Genomic DNA, 17,739 nt, shown 5'->3' on the forward strand with positions numbered 1-17,739 from the left:
ACTAGATTTTTATTTTGTTTTGTTTTGTTTATTGTGTTTTGTTGTTATTGATATTTTTTTTAACAGATTGCAGCTATCCAAAACATACACCATTAAAAATAAACCCAAATTCTCAGTTTAAATGTCATTATCAACATGATTGATTATTTATAATTTGTCAACCAATAACTATCATTATTTTGTGAAAACACGTGTTATCTTTTACAGAAAAAAATTTAAGGTTTATTTTTAAAAAATAAAACCATTACAAATGAAATGGTCGTGATATGGAGTCACAAAGCTCTGGGCATTTCCATGGCATTCTATTTCCCATGACCAGTGATGTCATAATGTCCTACTGAGTCTTAGGGCCTGCTAGGCCACAAGAAGGAAGCTCTGAGGAGACAGCAGATTGCTGCATAAATCACACCAATTTTCTGATGGATTTTGTGTTGTTGATATTTTTATCTGGGGTTTTCCTTTCAGACATTAGCAATCTGCAGTCTATTGCAGAACGTAAGTAAACATTTGAAATTAGTCTATCAGAAGGATGACGCTCATTGACAGAAAGTCATATATGGCAAGTCTCTGCAGGGTGACTGAAAGTTGGAGATATAATATAATTTAACTGTTAAACCTCAGTTTCTAACTGTGAAAAAATTCCAGTGAAAGAAAGCAATAAAGAAAATTAACATATTCTGTCCCATGGCGTGTCATGTTTCCATTTTCAGAGGACAGTGATGAGATAATACCTTCGTATGAAGAACAGTTTTACTCAGACGATGCTACCACAGCTAATAATGTCCCTGTTCGTGAAGAAGACAAACCCGTTGTGCAAAAACCAGAAGTGAATGAAGATGAAGCTCCTGCCAATGAGAAAACTGGCAATTACTATAAAGATATAAAACATTGTAAGTTTTTAAAGTTAATAGCATATGCGAGAAGTTGATGCAAAAATCTGATTGCAGCCAGGTGCAGTAACACACACCTGTAATTCCAGCACTCTGGGAGGCAGAGGCAGGTGAATCTCTGTGAATTCAAGGCCAGCCTGGTCTATGAAGCGAGTCCAGGACCAGCCAAGGCTCCACAGAGAAACCCTGTCTCGAAAAAACAAAAATAAAAATAAATCTGATTGCTTCGGCTTGATTTGTCTTAATCCTGCCTTGTAATCTCCCATCATCGTTTTATTTCCATGACTTGAGCTTCTAATTTACTTTGTAGACATTTCAGCGTGGAAAATTAAAGCTTTTTTCATGAGGTGTTATGAAATTTAATAAGGTTATCTTTGCTCTATTTCTGTTAGCTGGTTCATTGTGACATTTTGATTCTTAATCACTTTAATGAAAACTGATCCAATTTGAAAGTAAATTAGCCAAAACTTATTTTGAGGTGTGAATCAGTTTTTGAATGCTGCTGAAACAAAACACCACAAATTAAAAGGAACAAGACAATAGAAAAGTATTTTTCAGTATTTCTAGAGGCTTGTAAGTCCAAAATCAAGGCAGAACCAATCAAGTAAGGCTCCATCCAAAGCCAAAGGTTGAGAACACTCCTTTTCTTCCTTTAGCCTTTGGTGGCAAAGGTGGTCCTAGGTTCTGGCAGAATCAGCTTAGTTTGTTCCTCACCCTCTTCATGTACGATTCTTTGTTTCTCTCTGCAGATTTCCCTCTTGTGTAATGGCATTAGAAAAACCTAATTAATAGCGCATCCTACTCTAATCTGGCTTTATTCTAATTGTATTTTCAACAACCCTTTCTCTATTCCTGTCTCTTTTTATTTTTTATTTTTTGAGGTTTTGAGGTTAGATTTAGTGACAATTATTGCCCTTGATTTTGGTGTCATATACACATATACACAGATTCCATGAATTTCCTCAATATTTGTTTCTCATAGTTATTTATAATAAGGAAATTAGTTTGACTTTTTTCCTTATGAATTTTTAGCTTACCCATTGCTCCACTTCGAAGAAGAAAAATCTTATATTTTTGCTTATAATTACTTTTTATTAGTCAGTGGATACTTTTAAAGTTAAACAATACTAAGAAGAATAATGGATGAGAGGTAATCTACTGGTTGCTAAAGACTTGTGATTTTGTTTGTAGATGTGTTTACCACCCACAGTACACTTGGCTCGGAATCGGAACTGTCTGTGACTGCCACAACTGAAGTTTCTGTAAAGGCCTGTAAGTTCTGAACGCACCTTCGCTGCTGCACACGCAAAAACCTTAGGCAGGGTTCCTCCAGAACAGCACAGGGCAAATAGGGGAGGCCCAAGGATTCAGCTCTACAATCCATCTTTTCTATCTCATACTTCTGGGAGCCAGCAGAGTTCTGTAATCTTCTTCCCCGCCCCCCTCTATTTTCTTCTACAACATTCTGAAGCCCCATGCCTATAACAGTGACCATTCCAGAAGACAGGCAAAGCCTGTCATTTCTAAACTTCCTGTTTCTCTGTTTGCATGGAAAAAAAACTAGCTAAATTTAGGATTCCAGGCTATTACTTTTCTTAATTAAACCCATAGTTGTGGTGGTGGTGGTGGTGGTGGGGCTCTTTTATGTTTTGGATGATGTGAAATAGCAAAAAGTGACTCTTTCTGGGCATAGCTATTTCAGTATCAACGCAGACTTAATAATGCCTAGTTATTAATAAATTTACTTGACAATAACGGGTCATTTGAGAAACTCTAAGCCTTGTAACAGTCACACTTTAGGAAAAACTTAGTTAATTCACCAAGGGCATCTTGCTTATGTAGAACATCTTGAGTTATAGGATAAGATACAGTTAACTGACTTTTTGTTTTGTTTTCTTTTGTTTTGTTTTGAGAGAGGGTTTTTCTGGGTGACCTTGGCTATCCTGGACTCACTTTGTAGACCAGGCTGGCCTTGAACTCAGAGTGATCAACCTACCTCAGCCTCCCAGAGTGCTGGGATTACAGGCATGTGACCGGCTCAGTTAACTGACTCCTAAGCATCTAGATATCTCAAATTCTCAACAATATAAGTTACTGAGAACACTAAGGAAGTGTTCTCACTTCCTAACACTAATGCCTAAGGAAGAGATTCCAAATCCCAAGATTCCAACCCCCACAACTTGAGTACTGTCAACAAAAGTTGGAGTGGAATAAGACTTTGTGCCCTCTACATGTAGAACACTCCAGAAGAGCAAGCCCATCAAACAAACAGAGAGCTCCAGGACAGCTTTCACTAATGACAAATCGCTTGAGCATTTATCGTTAAATTGCTTGAGTCTCTGAAGTTCTGTGGACAATGAGGTAAATTGAGACAACTGAATGTTATTATCCTTAGTAAGAATTAATGGTTACATTGTAGCTGGGATTATTCACCTCTTTTGAGTCCTGAGTCAATAGTTCAGAAACAGGTTTTCTTTTCCACCGTTGCTCATTAGCAGGATGCCTGTGATGGATTTGCAGGCTCTGTGAATTCTTCTCCTCCCCCATGGAAATCCTCCCGTAGTGGAATGGTACCCCATATTGAATTCAGCTACTATTCGGCTTAGCCCGTACAGCCCAAATATTCTTAGTGATGCAGCTTCGAATGGACACATCATAGCTAAGATCTGTACTAAGGCCTGTACAGGGAGCCTGCCAGAGACAACTGTCTTAAGTCAATAGTTCTCCATTACCTCTAAAGGCCTGGGTTCCATGCTTTTTCTCTCTTTCATGGAGTACAGACATATTAATCCTACTTCAGGCATCCTCCAGTCACAAAACCATTAGTCTCCGATGCCTTTCTTTCTATTCTTTGTTTCTGATAAAAATGTTTCCTTTGTTCTCTCCTCGTTTTGACATTTGGCCAATTTTTTTTTAATATTAGTTGCAGTTTATTAACTTTGTATCCCAGCTGTATCCCACTCCCTCATTCCCTCCCAATCCCACCTTCCCTTGGTCAATGTTTTAATATGCTGAAAATACTTTATCCCTTTTCTTAGATAAACTCACCAGTGCCACTGCAGCTGAAGAAAAATATATCAAACGCACTAGTAAGGATATGCAAAGTATTAAAACTTCTACACTGTATTATGTATCTGGAGCATATTATTATATGGCTTATGCAATTAGCTTTCAACTGCTTTGAACATGACATAAGTGAATGGCATGCCTAAAGAATCTATACTACTATCACTTAGAGTAACCGCAGAGTCTTTTAAGTGGCAAATGTGTAAGAGTCCAAGGCACCTCACAAGCCATAGGAACTGAGATTTTCAAAGTTTTAAAATATTTATAAATATTCGTGTAAATTTATAAAATACATTTATAAATGTTTAGATTTAGCGAGTATGAGCATATGGGGGTATATTATAATAGTTTTGATGACAATGTAAAATATTCTACTTGATTAAGGAGTAAATCTATCTCTGGTAAAAATGATTAATGTTTCCTAAGAGTTTTTGAGGGAGGGTCTCAGAAATAGGAGATTACAAACTCAAAATCACCATTTTATTTTCTTGCCAACATCATTGTTCCTTGTAAAGTATTTGTGAAGCCACATAGCCCAGGATGACTCTCCTAAGGGTTTTGAGTGAGTGAATGTGAGTGTAATTGCAGACAATAGATTCTCACCCATTACCCCTGTTGTCTCTTTTCAACAGGGTCAACTCCCAATGTGCCTGCATTTTGGACAATGTTAGCTAAAGGTAAATTCATATATATAAGGTAACTGGGGAAATATTTTGATTTTCTAACATTTTATATAAGAAAGACAAAGACTGACTTAAGTATTTCTGACAATTATCAATAAGCTCATGTTTACTGCTCCTTGTAATATCAAATATAATATTCAAAGAAATAATAAAGTTGCAATTTCTGGTTCTCCTACATCCAGAAGTATGTCCTCTTACAAATGTTAGCCTAGAGTGTATCTTAAAATGAGAGAAGACATCCTCTCCAGCGTGCATGATCCCTTGAGTTTTTGATCTTAGCCATTCTGATGGGTGTGAGGTGAAATCTCAGGGTCATTTTGATTTGCATTTCCTGAATGACTAAGGATGTTGAGCATTTTTTTAAACGTTTCTCTGCCATTCGATATTCCTCTGTTGAAAATTTTCTGTTTAGCTCTCCACCCCATTTTTTATTGGATTACTTGGTTTGTTGGTGTTTAACTTCTTCGGTTGTTTATATATTCTGGATATTAGCCTCTGTCAGATGTAGGGTTGGTGAAGACTTTTTCCCAGTCTGTAGGCTGTTGTTTTGTTCTGGTGACAGTGTCCTTTGCTTAGAGGACTTCTGAAAGACTGTACCCACCAGGGTATCAAAGGAGATGCTGAGACTCATAGCCAAACTTTGGGCAGAGGGCCAGAATCCTTATTGAAGAAGAGGGAGGTAGGAAGACCTGGAGGGGATAGGAACTCCACAAGAAGGACAACAGAGCCAAAATACCTGGGCCCGGGGAGGCCTGCAGAGACCAATATTCCAACTAAGGACCATGCATGGAGAGGACCTAGATCCCCCATTGACTGTTCAGTCTCTAAGTGGCTTCCCTAGTAAGGGGTACAAGGGCTGTCTCTGACATGAATTCAGTGGCAGGCTCTTTGATCACCTCCCCCTGGGGGGTGCAACCTTGCCGGGTCAGAGAGGAAAATGGTGCAGCCATCCTTGATGAGACCTGATAAGCTAGGGTCAGATAGAAGGAGAGGAGGTCCTCCCCTATCAGAGGACTAGGGAAAGGGCATAAGGTGAGAAGAGGGAGGGGTAGGACTGGGAGGAGAGAAGGTAAGGGGGTTGCAGCAGAAATGCAAAGTGAATAAATTATAATAAATAAATATATAAATAAAATTAAATATTAAAAAAAAATACCAGCATGTGCTGGTATAGGGGAGTTGTTTTTCTTATCATGGTGCTTCAAGTAACTATCACGATCTTACTATTTTATAGCTTTTACTCCAGAAACATCTGAGCCCAGATTTAAAAAAAAAAAAAAAAAAAAAAATCATTCAACTAAGTGCATGATTCAGCATTTTAAACAAGGTTTTGCCCAGTATGGTTCCTCAGTGTTTGCAGCAGCAGGCACATGAACATAGAGATGCACAAGGAAGAAGTGCAAAGTATCAGTGTACATTTGTGCATGAAAGCAATGTGAACAGCATAAACACATGCCCAGTAAAATGCACAGACCAATCTATGCGAGCGTGTGCTCTGTGTAGATACATGTGTGTATGTAATGTATGTGTCACATATCTGTGCATTATAAAATGAAATGTATTCCATAGTCACTTGACCATCGTTGTTTGTATGTGTTGAATTTACGTTCATAATTTCCTACTCACTTTTTAGTTTTGACAAGTGAATGCTGCTTATAACATCAACATATTGTTTTAACAGCTATAACTGGAAACGCACAGCCCTTCGATGAGAAAGACCAATTATTTAGAGCAGTTCCAAGTAAGAACAAAGTACTTTAATTAATAAATCCATAAATATCATCTGAATTTTAGTGGCTGCATGGTGAAACAACTTCTCATAGGAGAGGGTAGAGTATAAGGACAGCTAATGCCACATCAGAAGGGACGTTGGCTGCCTTAGACAAAGTATACCCCTCAAGTACTCTTGTTGCCCTTTACCGTCTTCCAGTCTTCTGACTTACAGTGTTGAAACAGACTGATAGGTGAGTGAGGAATACGCATATGTGTATACGTTACATATATACACATATGTCTATATTACATGTATATGTTACACACATATACACACATATATAGTCTCTTCAAAACAGGTTTTACTTTAGAGTTTTAAATTTAAGGAAGACAATAGCAAAAACTACAGCATTCCCCTATACCACCCTTCTTTTGGTATCTGCTTTTTTTTTTAAGTTAAAACTTATTGTATGTGTAGGTGTGTAGGCGTCTACAGAGGCCAGAAGACGGTGTCTGATCCCTTGGAGGTTGAGTTACAGGTGTCTGTGAGCCTCCTGACTTGAGTCCCAGGAACCAAATTCCTAATTTGAATTGAATGGAAAATTGTATTAAAGGGCAATGTTTTTAATTTTCTTCAAGCCCTCTGTCCTACAAGTAAATAATTGAAAAATACACACATTTGGTGGCATATCTGAGATCTGTCTGCTCAGTTCTGTAATGAATTATTTGGCAAATATAGCCTTTCTCTTGAGATGTTTAGGAGTGTGTATTGAGTCTTTTTCACGTACAGGATGACAAATGGTGGGTGACCTTAGAAATACGTCATCTCTCTACTTAGCAGTTAAGTGACTGAACGTGGAGGTTTCTGGCTTTCTACCATTTATTGGGGACACATTATATATCAGGTATTTTGGTGTTTTAGCAACATTAAGTCAGTTCTCCCACCAAGTCTAGTTTTTGAAGTAATTGAGGCATAAAGCAAAGGAAGGCCAGCTTAAATTCCGAAGCTGTCTCTGGTTTTGGCCTTGACTCTGATAATAGACTATGATAGGAGGAGTGAAACATTTGTAGGAAAGGGAGACTGGGCAAATTACCTTTCATATGTGCTTTCTTAAAAGAGTCCTAGGCAGCCACAATGAAATCCTGAAATGAACACAGGAGAGATAACATCATGGCCTACAGGGCCATGAAAGGATTTGGATCCTTCCTTTCTGGAATATCAAGAGAGGTACAGCATATGGCCATGGGCAGCTGAGAGGAGCTCTGAAGGGCTAAACCTGTCTACTTCCTTCAGATAAGGGAACAAAGGCAGCTTCTGACTCTAACAGGTTTAGGGTGTGGTAGGAGATAAAGTTTATACCACCAACCTAGTCTGGTTTAGCCTATGTGGCCCCTGACCTAGAAAAAACTCTAGACAAGAGAGTAAATTTACGTTCAGTTCAAGGCTGTCTTGGGCCTAGGTGTCAGGTGACAGGGTTGGCTTAGGGTCAGGAGAGAACTCAGTGAGAGCTACAAGGTCACAGCTGTTATTCTCTCTCTCCCTCTCTCTCTCTCTGTCTCTCTCTCTAACAGGGGATGTGGCTTGATTTCTGGGAGACAAAACAGCAGGACGAGAGGATCTATGAACACACCAATTAAAAAGGCTTTGGGGAGCTGAGTGTAGTAGCACCTTAATCCCAGCATTAGGAAGCAGAGGCAGGCAGATTTCTATGAGTTCAAAGCCAGCAGCGTGTTCTTAGGGAATTCCAGGACAATTGATCCTGTCTCAAAAAAAAAAAAAAAAGGCTTTAGAAACTATAGCTACATTTAAGGGGGACAATTTATCTTAATACAATCTGCTTGATTATTCCCAAATGAGTCATAAAGTCAGATAAAAATTATTGGCAACTGTACATATTTCATTCTACTTGGAATATATATTTTTCTGTTTGTTGGTACTGGGTACCGAACCTAGGCGTCTGAACATGCTAGCAAGAGCTCTACCACTGGGTTACATCCCAGGTACAATAATTAAGATGTTCAAAAGTCAGAGAACATTGACATGTGAATCTATACCGTCATTGCTATTATCAAAATATTATCTAGAAAGTAGCTAAATATCTTGGAACACTGTTGAGTGGGCATGGAAGAACTGTGAAAAGGGAAGTTTCAATATCACATATATTTTAAGGCAGGCATATTCTTATGAAGGTCCAAAATCTGACAGTCAGGGGGAGGTGGTCAAAGAGCCAGCCACTGAGTTCATATCCGAGACAGTCCCTGTTCCCATTTATGGGAACTCACTTGGATACTGGACTACCATGGGCTACGTCTGAGCAAGGGTCCTAGGTTGTCTCCATGCACAGTCCTTGGTTGGAGTATCAGTCTCAGAAAAGACCCCTGTGTCCAGATATTTTGGTTCTGTTGCTCTCCTTGTGGAGCTCCTGCCCTTTACAGCACAGGCTCTAAGATCAACAATCAATAAATGGCACCTTTCCTAAGAACCAGTGCCTTGTAAATTGACCTAATAATCTCCCCAAAGATGATAAGTTACCTAACGTGTTTTTTAGTAAAGCCAAGAAGAAAGGCTTGCTTGAAGGCTTGCTTGCATAAAAATTTTCTTATGGGTAGTTTGAGCTTAAAATGACATTTTGATTAGTAAAAGCTTTGCAGACTTCCATGAGTTTATAAAATGGAGTTAGGCACGGCTAATCCAAGACTGTTACAAAACTAAACAGGAAGTTGTGTACATGGGCAAAGAAGCAGCCTTCTTTCAGCCAAGGTCTGGTGCAGGAAGAGTGAGCTGTGAATACTGCAGACACATTCTGTGTTTGTTATTCCTTGAAGAAAATACCACAACACTCCATTTTCCATTGTATTGTATTGTTTTTCTTTCTTCCCAGGCTCTGATTTCAACACTACCAATGGAGACAAACTGTCAGAGCTAGAGGAAATCAAGCTCAAATTAATGCTGGGGATCTCATTGCTGACCCTTATCCTCTTAATTCCCCTCTTGATATTTTGTTGTGCCACACTCTGCAAACTAAGAAAACTAAGGTAAACCCACTGGCCTTTGTAGTCTTCCGAACTAGTTAGTGCTCTCTCCTTCTGTTTTTAGTGGATAGAAAGGAGTATGTGTTCCTCTTCGTAATGTATTAAAATATTACACTTGAGTCTACTTCCTCTATGCATTAGGAATGGGCGCTGTCTCAGGGAATAGTTCACTGTATTTGCCCCGCTGTTTTAAATAGTCAGAAAAATCACACCTGCAGTTAATTAGGAAAGATATAAGAGCTAGACCACACTTCCACCCTCCATCTCCCTGCAAAGTAGCCCTGGAGCACAGACTGTTTATTCTCGTTAACTATTTGCTTGGGATTTAACATTCATTTTGGGTTGCCCTGCTTAAGATCTTGAAACAAACTGGAAATCTGTCACTTATATGCTCCGATGCCTAGACATTTGTTTTATATAATCATTTGTCTTTTCTTATAAAAATATTAAATTTCATTTGAACCTTGGGTCATGGTTGGTGTCTTTACAACTTCTTTTGTACAGTATCACAGATTTTTTTTTTAAACAACTCCACAGGATTACTTTTGAAAGTTCACGATTACCATTAATTTTATTCTTTTGACTGTGGTGCCTTGTAATATATTTATCTTATCCATTAAGTCTGTAAAGTTAGATATGTATTCTCCCTAATTCGGCTCCTCTTTACGTTTCTTGTTAAGCCTTTATTAATTAAGGCAACCTGTATTATTGGTTTTTAAATTCTAATATTGCAGTTTGATATAGGCTGCATCCACCAGGCATTGGTGGTTCATTTGGCCCTAATGAAAGAAAAACTATACCATTTGCATTCATTAACTAATACTTTAAACAGAATTTCCATTTGTATTTTACCTCTTCTGGTTTGAGTTACAAGTAGATGCAACTAAAGACAACTCCTGATTCTGTGTTCTCTTCTTTTTCAGTGAAAAAAATTATGATAATCAATACTCCATCAACCCAGAGCTGGCAAATATGTCTTATTTCCATCCATCAGAAGGTGTATCAGACACATCTTTTTCAAAAAGTGCAGAGAGCAGCTTATATTGGGGCAACGCTCCTTCAGACATGAGACACCCAAGCACCAGAAAGTCAAGATCTAAATCTATGGATTTTTCTTCAAGCTACAATCAAGGAACCTTAAATGAGGAGGAGATGAATGAGCAAACTTTCAACGAGAATAATGAATATACTGAGTCAGGCATGGTTGAGGAGGAATCACAATCACTGACTAAATAACTTTAATTCTTTAGTTTTAAAAAGAAATCTTGTGTCTCACACAAATGTCCTAATTTTCAAACTGCAAATTTCAGAGACATCTAAGTTTTCTGATGCCCTAAGGACATATTCAATAAAAACTATCACAGTTATTATTTGTTACAAGAATTATTTAAAAGAAAATGTACAAGGAGATAATTTATGGGAACTCATCAAATAAAACCAGTTCTCGAGACCAGGTTGTGAAATACGGTATCCATGACTGGAGGTAGCTCAGGATAGACCACTTGTGTAGCGTGCCCAAGAACTCCTTGGAGCCATCAGTCCATCCATCAGTCCATCCATCCTTTGATCAATAAAAAGTCATACTAAGATAGTTTATCTTTAAATGAGGTCCTTTATCTGTGCCTGGCTACTGCTATCTACACCAAAGCAAAAGGCATCTGGCTTATGTTTCATTAGCTAAACAGAGGTACCAACAAGAGTTAAACCTAAGTGAGTGGTGAAAACTGCTAGCATTCTTGAGTTGTTTTGAAGCTATGTAGTTGCTCTCACCCGTCAGTAAGGAAAACATTGTCAGCAAGATAGCTCGGCTGGAAAAGTGCTTGCCAGACACAAGCCTGACAAACGGAGTTGGATCCCTGAAGCCCACAGTGAAAGGAGCCAACCATGACTCAACTCCTGCTTGTCCTCTCACCTCTCCAGACATACTGTGATATTGGTGCCTGTGCAAGCACAAACATGACAATGATAATAATAATAATAATAATAACAATAATAATAATAATAATAATAATAAAACATTTCCTCCATTTCTAAAGTATTTGTAATCTTTTGGGATAACGAGTCGTGCCAGGACACCACAGGAGAGATCATTTCAGCAGGTAATTTGCTCGACAGGGAGTCATTACCTAAGCTGTTTACAGCTCTCTCTCTCCCATCAGTTCCAGGCACGCAGGATCACTGTGCTTTAACTGGAAAAAAAAAAAATCTCAAAGCCTAACTCAAGTTTATCAATAACTATAGAAGCTGCCTATACCAAGAATATTTTAATTTATCTAAACAGATGAAATGGAGACACTATGTTCTTAAGTGGGACCATTTCAGGGTCTGTGTCAGGGCCTCTGTAAGCATGTGGATGTGGAAAAGACCCAAGGCAGATGTCATTGCCTTCGTCATTACTCTTCATGCCAGCTAACTTCCATTTACCGGTTGCCAGACACTTTGTGTTACACTGGGTTATACCATACTATGAAAGGTACTTTTCTTTTACAAAACAAGTTATGGGACCTCATGGGATGTGGATGTAGCTTAGTAGGAGGCTTCTGTAGCATGGAGAAGGCCCTGCTTGCCATCATCTGTACCAAATAAATCTGGGCATTGGTGGTATACTCCAAAATGCCAGCCCTGGGGAGGAAGAGGCAAGAGGACCAGAAGTTTAAGGTTATATTTAACTATCTAGGGAGTTTGAGACCAGCCTGTGATACATGAGACCCTGTCTTAAACAAGAACATACAATGTCAGGGAATCCAGATTTCTGCCTTGCCCGAGTTCAGTTTTTTGAGAGTGGCAAAAATAGAATATATGTCTAAACAGAGTTTCTGGCCATGATCCACAAAATGCCAAAGGGCCTTAAGAGCAAGATAAGTCCAAAAGATATCAGGTTTCTAGGTGTTAATTTCAGCTCCTGAGAAGTTATTTCCACCATCTTTGGCTTGAGAAGATGCTTCTTCTTCTCTATGGAAAAACAGATAAAACATCTCTCTTACCTGCCCCTTTGAGAGCCCTTGACTCGCCCTTTTCTCTTCAGACTCCAACCTGTTTCACTCACCATTGCTTGAGAGGGCAGTGAACTTCGACCTTGAGTAGCTGTGGATTATCTAAGGCTCTACCCAGGAGGGAAAATCCATCCCAGGGAAGATGCTCACTTTGCCCTCGTCTTTCACAATAGTGGAGAGTGTGGGTGGCCCTGAGTGTCAGTTCTCTGTAGCTTTTGCCGTTTCTCATGCGTTCTGACAATTCTGGGGCTGGCTTCAAGCCTCTGTACTGGCAGTTCAGGTACCTGAGGCAGCAAAGGTGGGGGAGGGCTCAGTGAGGTAGACCACAGCAAGTGTTTGGATATAGCAAGGTATTAAGGGGTCAGACTGAGTCCCTGGGTGTGGGAAGGCGAATGGGAAGATGTCAGGGGGTGATGCTAATGCTGCTAATAGCCCTCCCTTTCCCCACTCTGGCCCTCCACCCATCCCTTAGACGTGTGAAGAATTTTCTTGTTTGGAAGCAGGTGCAAATCTCTCTTTTTTTTTTTAATTTTTATTTTTTTAATATTAGTTACAATTTGTTAACTTTGTATCCCTGCTGTATCCCGCTCCCTCTTTCCCTCCCAGTCCCCCTCCCCCCCCATCTCCTCCCTGCCCCTTTCCAAGTCCACTGATAAGGGAGAACCTCCTCCCCATTCATCTGATACTGGTTTATCAGGTATCTTCAGGACTGGCTGCAAAGTCCTCCTCTGTGGCCTAGCAAGGCTGCTCCTCCCTGGGGGAGGAGGAAGGTCAAAGAGCCTGCCATCGAGTTCCTGTCAGAAACAGTCCCTATTCCCCTTATTAGGGTACCCACTTGGATACTGAGCTACCAAGGGCTACATCTGAGCAGGGGCTCTAGGTTGCATCCATACATGGTCTTTGTTTGGAGAAACAGTCTCATAAAAGACCCACTTAGAAAGACAAATGGGATGGACATTGGATGTAGGAGCAAACAAGTAACAGGACAGGAACCTACCACAGAGGGCCTCTGAATGACTCTACCTAGCAGTGTATCAAAGCAGATACGAAGACTCATAACCAAACCTCCGGCAGAATGCAGGGAATAAAAAAAGGGGGGGAGGGGAGTTAATACGACCTGGAGAGGACAGGAGTTCCACAAGAACCAAATATATCTGGGCAAATGTCACTTTCTAATCAAAAGGGTATCTAGGTGTGAAGGAAAGCACTAAAAGGGGTTAACGAGTATAGCATTACTCTTACTAAAATGGGCACAAGCAACACGTTAACTGTGTTTTGAAAGTCATCTGAGTAGGTAGCCCAGTTACAGAACCCTGGCCTGGCATACACAGGGCCCTGGGTTCAATCCCCAGCATCACCCCGAAAACAAAAGCAATGGTTAAAACTAAAAACACAAACAAGCAAACACCTGGCTTCCCAGACTCCTGACCTGAGACAGCTTGTAGATGTTTAGAAAGGACACTCAAGATTGAGGAAGCTGAGTAGAGGGCGGTTTCCCCTGCTGTGCTCCATAAGTGAGGCGGCAGCGCACGGACCCTGCGCGCTTGTCCACTGCTGATCCTCTACTCCGTTATTGAACCTGTTTCCTGAGCAGCTATGGAACTGGAAACTGGTTCTATAACTGTGTTTCCTGGGCTTCCTAGACCCCCTGGCTCACTTTCTCCAGCAGCTGATGGCTATCTCCTCATTCTAAAGCACCCAGGCCTCCTCAGTGATTGCTAGTCTGTGATTCCCCCAGCCTTCAAGACTTGCTCTAAGTCCTGCCTCGCAATAGCATGACTCGTATCCTGTCACTCCCGCTCAGCGTCTCTCTCTGCTTGTACTGTGGACCAGTTCTTAGAGACTGGCTGGAGTAGGTGAAAGAACTTGCCTGAGACCTCAGAGCCAAACTGAGTGCCCTGCCCTCAAGGTCTGCCCAGTATTACCCTAATAGCCAGCCTTGTTCTCTGTTCCTCCTGCATCAAGTCCTGAAGTACGCCTAACAGTGAGATGCTGGCGACCTTTCAGGGAAGCGGGGAGGGGGGAGGGAGGGGCTTTTGGGGTTGTCTCGCAGCTCCCAAAAGTCGTAGCATAGCAGGGCTGACCCAGGAAGGTTTAGGAAACTGGCTCATGTATATGGGATGCTCCCCATATACATGAACAAGAACAAGCCCAGTCTCTGCCTTGTGGTCACTAAGGTTCCATCAAGGTGGGGTTCAATTACTGTGGGGAAAGGGCACAGTGGGAAGTGGTAGGGCTGGAGAAGGGCTCTCTGAAGGCTTGGAGCAGCACAGGAAAGGTGTGAAGGTGAGGCCCTCCATCGGATCACATGGGAAATTATCAGAGAGGATTTTCTAGGCTCTAGGGAAGGTGGGGTGGGGTGCCCTGTTGACAGTTGGACCTGGAAGCTGAGACTTGCAAGTGCTCTATGGTGCCTCATAGAGTAATTACCAAGCAAAAGTTGCTGTTTCCTAGCCAGGAAGAATGAAGGTTGCTCTGATGCAGGAGCTGGCCTTCTGTAGATGGCAAGGGGAAAGCACCCAGGGTGAAAACTGTTAAGTTTTCCCATGTTACGGCAAGAATAGAGGGTGGGGTTACAAGGAATATTTGGAATTTGGAATACCAAGGTAGATGAGCACCCCCCACGCTACACGCATGCATGCCAAGTCCCCAAAGCCTGTGATGGACATGGCATACGTAGTTTCTGTTATCCTTTCTTATTTTCTTGCTTCTAATGCAGCTGACGGCAACAGATTAAGTTGCCAGTAAGGAAGGCTTCTAACAAGAGGCTTCAGAGCACCCCACAAACAAAGAGCTAAATATGGGGTAACCAAGAAAACCTGCTGCTACATCTTGTTGACCATGATCAAGTTAGCTCTTCCCCATAGCAAAGCTTGCTGCTTATCTTGTAAATTCAGGAACAAAGAGAACTTAGGATAATTACCAACACCTGAGACATGAGCAGAGCTCAGAGGGTAGTCATGCCAACCAAGTGACAGTGTCAAGCTAAAATCCCAGCAAAGATGGAGTCAGGAGTGGACAGGGTTTCACCATCCATAGCATGGTCATCACCCCATGAACAAAGAGCATTAGTATCTCCTTGGCTGGTTCAGAAAGACATGCCCTGGGGCTCTGGCTGACCATAGTCTAGAGAATTAACTAATCTTGGTCAAATTTCTGTCATGGACCTATAACAACTTGTGAGAAAGGAATTCCCTGGCTCCCCCCCCCCCCCCCCCCTTTCCTGGAAGTCCTTCCCTCTCTCTGAAATTTTGTTTTTCTTTAATTTTCTCACTTTTCCTCAATTTCTCACTTTTGTGAAATTCTTCTTAGTAAAGCTTGCTTCTGTCTTACAAATCCCCACGAGATTCTGTGTCTGATTTTAATTGGCACGAGATAACAAACCCAGAGCCACTGTCTCGGTTTGACCTTTAGTGACCTTTGAGTTGTCTAGCAAAACTGGGATGAGAAAAGAAAGTTCCATCTTACTCAAAAATCCCGCAACAGCCTCAGAACTGGGTAAATACAGCTTCTGGGGAGGTGGTAAAGGTTAAGCTGTAGAACGAGAAGACTTTCGCTGTTTGTCGTTCAACAACACTTTCCAAATCATAGCAGCCAGTAGACCCAACTCCTGCCAATGTGCATTTCTGGCTGAAGAGCCAAGCTTATTTAAAGAGAAAGCTAAATTCAGATGTTAAGTTTAGATGCTGGGGTTGGTAGCATTGTCTGTTCTCCTCCTTTATTTTCTAATCAGTTACCTTTCCGGTGTATTGTTCTGGATGTCAGTAGATTTCTAATAGAAAATGATCAGCAAATTGAAGGCTAATTCAGAGATTTTTGTGGTGAGTAGAAATGGTATTCATTCTCTGTTTGGAATAGTCTGTAGGGTCAGAATCTCAAGAGAGATGTATCAAATAAAGTTTTGTTGTAGACACAGGAGCTGCCTTGCTGTATGAGGCTGTGTGCAGTTCATCTATTTGGAAGTGTCCCAGTGGCAACTGGCTGGTGATAAAACAAATGGCTTAGGTCTAAACATGTCATGTTTAACACAATTTAGTAGTTTATAAATGAGGCTAGTAGTCTAATATGCACCCGCTGTAGTATTAAGGTAAGTGTGTAGGCTAAAATGGCATAATTTTTTATTTTTTTGCCACTTGGCTACAGGTTAGCAAGATTTGTCATATTGCAAAAGCATGTCTTGACCAAAAAAGAACTTCACAGACTTCCAAAACTGGCGTACCTCGTGTGGTTGCTTATCTTCGTGTGACACAAAACTCAGTGTCCAACTCCAGCTTTCCCCAGTGCTTAGGACCTTACTGACCACCAGGGGGCAGGAATGGCAAGTCAGTAAGTGCATTTCTACCGGGTCCATTTTCCGCTTTTTGCCATTTTCATTAAAAACGGTTTTTATTGACACTGTTGAACTTTTCACCACGAATTGATAATGTCTATCTTCATTATTTTTGAAGACTCAGACTTTTAAATTCACCTACTCAGTCAAAGTCAAAGTCATTTATTTTCCCCAAGCTATTTACGGATATGGAAAAGAATGGCAAAGGTTTTGAATTTCCTAATAGTTGCACTTTTAGTTAAGGTTAGAGAAAGGGACACAGTCACCTCTCCACTGTCATCTTGTGAGCGCCCTGTCTGTGTCATAGATATTGCATTTTTGTGTTGTTGGCTTTATTTGGAAATGGCCCTCAGGCATACTGTCTAGTGCCACTCTGAGAAAATACTTGCTAGGTAAGATTTGTTCGGTTTTTTCCTACTCCCAGTGTCTCTCCTGTTTGCCCTTCTGAGTGAGGTTTCAGCCTCTTCTGTAGTGTCCTGCTTGTTGTAGACTCTACCCATCAAGGGTATTGAAGGAGATACTGAGACTCATAGCCAAACTTTGGGCAGAGTGCAGGAAACCTTATGGAAGAAAAGGTAGGTAGAAAGACCTGGAATAGACAGGAACTCCACAAAGAGAACAGAGCCAAAAAACCTGGACCCAGAAGGATCTGCAGAGACTGATACTCCAACCAAGGACCTTGCATGGAGATTAACCTAGACCCCTGGCTCAGTGGAAGCCTATGGGCTACTCAGTTTCCAAGTGGGTTTTCTAGAAAGGGGAGCAGGGGCTGTCTCTGACATGAACTCAATGGCCTGCGCTTTGATCACCTCCTCCTGGGAGGTTGCAGCTCTGCCAGACCACAGAGGAAGATAGTGCAGCCAGTCCTGATGAGACCTGATAGGCTAGGGTCAGATGGAAGGGGAGGAGGTCCTCCCCTAACAGTGAACTAAGGAAGGCGTCCAGGGGGAGAAGAGGGAGGTTGGGTGGGACTGGGAGGAGACGTGGGCAGGGGGGCGAAGGTGGCTACAGCCGAAATACAAAGTGAATACACA

The 17,739-nt window shown here is 41.1% G+C and overlaps 1 protein-coding gene across 1 annotated transcript; it reads left to right on the forward strand.

The window, feature by feature from the left end:
- Window positions 1–419: 419 nt before the first annotated feature.
- Window positions 420–10,618, forward strand: Eqtn (equatorin). Its single transcript, XM_055618955.1, has 8 exons — window positions 420–495; window positions 711–890; window positions 2,082–2,162; window positions 3,929–3,994; window positions 4,589–4,633; window positions 6,318–6,377; window positions 9,232–9,385; window positions 10,306–10,618. Exons 1-8 carry the CDS (start codon window positions 420–422, stop codon window positions 10,616–10,618), a joined length of 975 nt encoding a protein of 324 aa, XP_055474930.1.
- Window positions 10,619–17,739: the final 7,121 nt, after the last annotated feature.

Source organism: Psammomys obesus, unplaced genomic scaffold, assembly GCF_907164565.1.
Source record: "Psammomys obesus unplaced genomic scaffold, mPsaObe1.curated_primary_1811, whole genome shotgun sequence".
Taxonomy (NCBI): domain Eukaryota; kingdom Metazoa; phylum Chordata; class Mammalia; order Rodentia; family Muridae; genus Psammomys; species Psammomys obesus.

What these genes read in the sequence shown, in the direction of transcription:
- Eqtn (XM_055618955.1), top strand. Translation starts at nt 420, where the DNA reads ATGGATTTTGTGTTGTTGATATTTTTATCTGGGGTTTTCCTTTCAGAC. An exon ending in TTGGACAATGTTAGCTAAAG is followed by an intron (nt 4,634 to 6,317) that starts GTAAATTCATAT and finishes TTGTTTTAACAG; the next exon opens with CTATAACTGGAAACGCACAG. An exon ending in ATTATTTAGAGCAGTTCCAA is followed by an intron (nt 6,378 to 9,231) that starts GTAAGAACAAAG and finishes CTTTCTTCCCAG; the next exon opens with GCTCTGATTTCAACACTACC.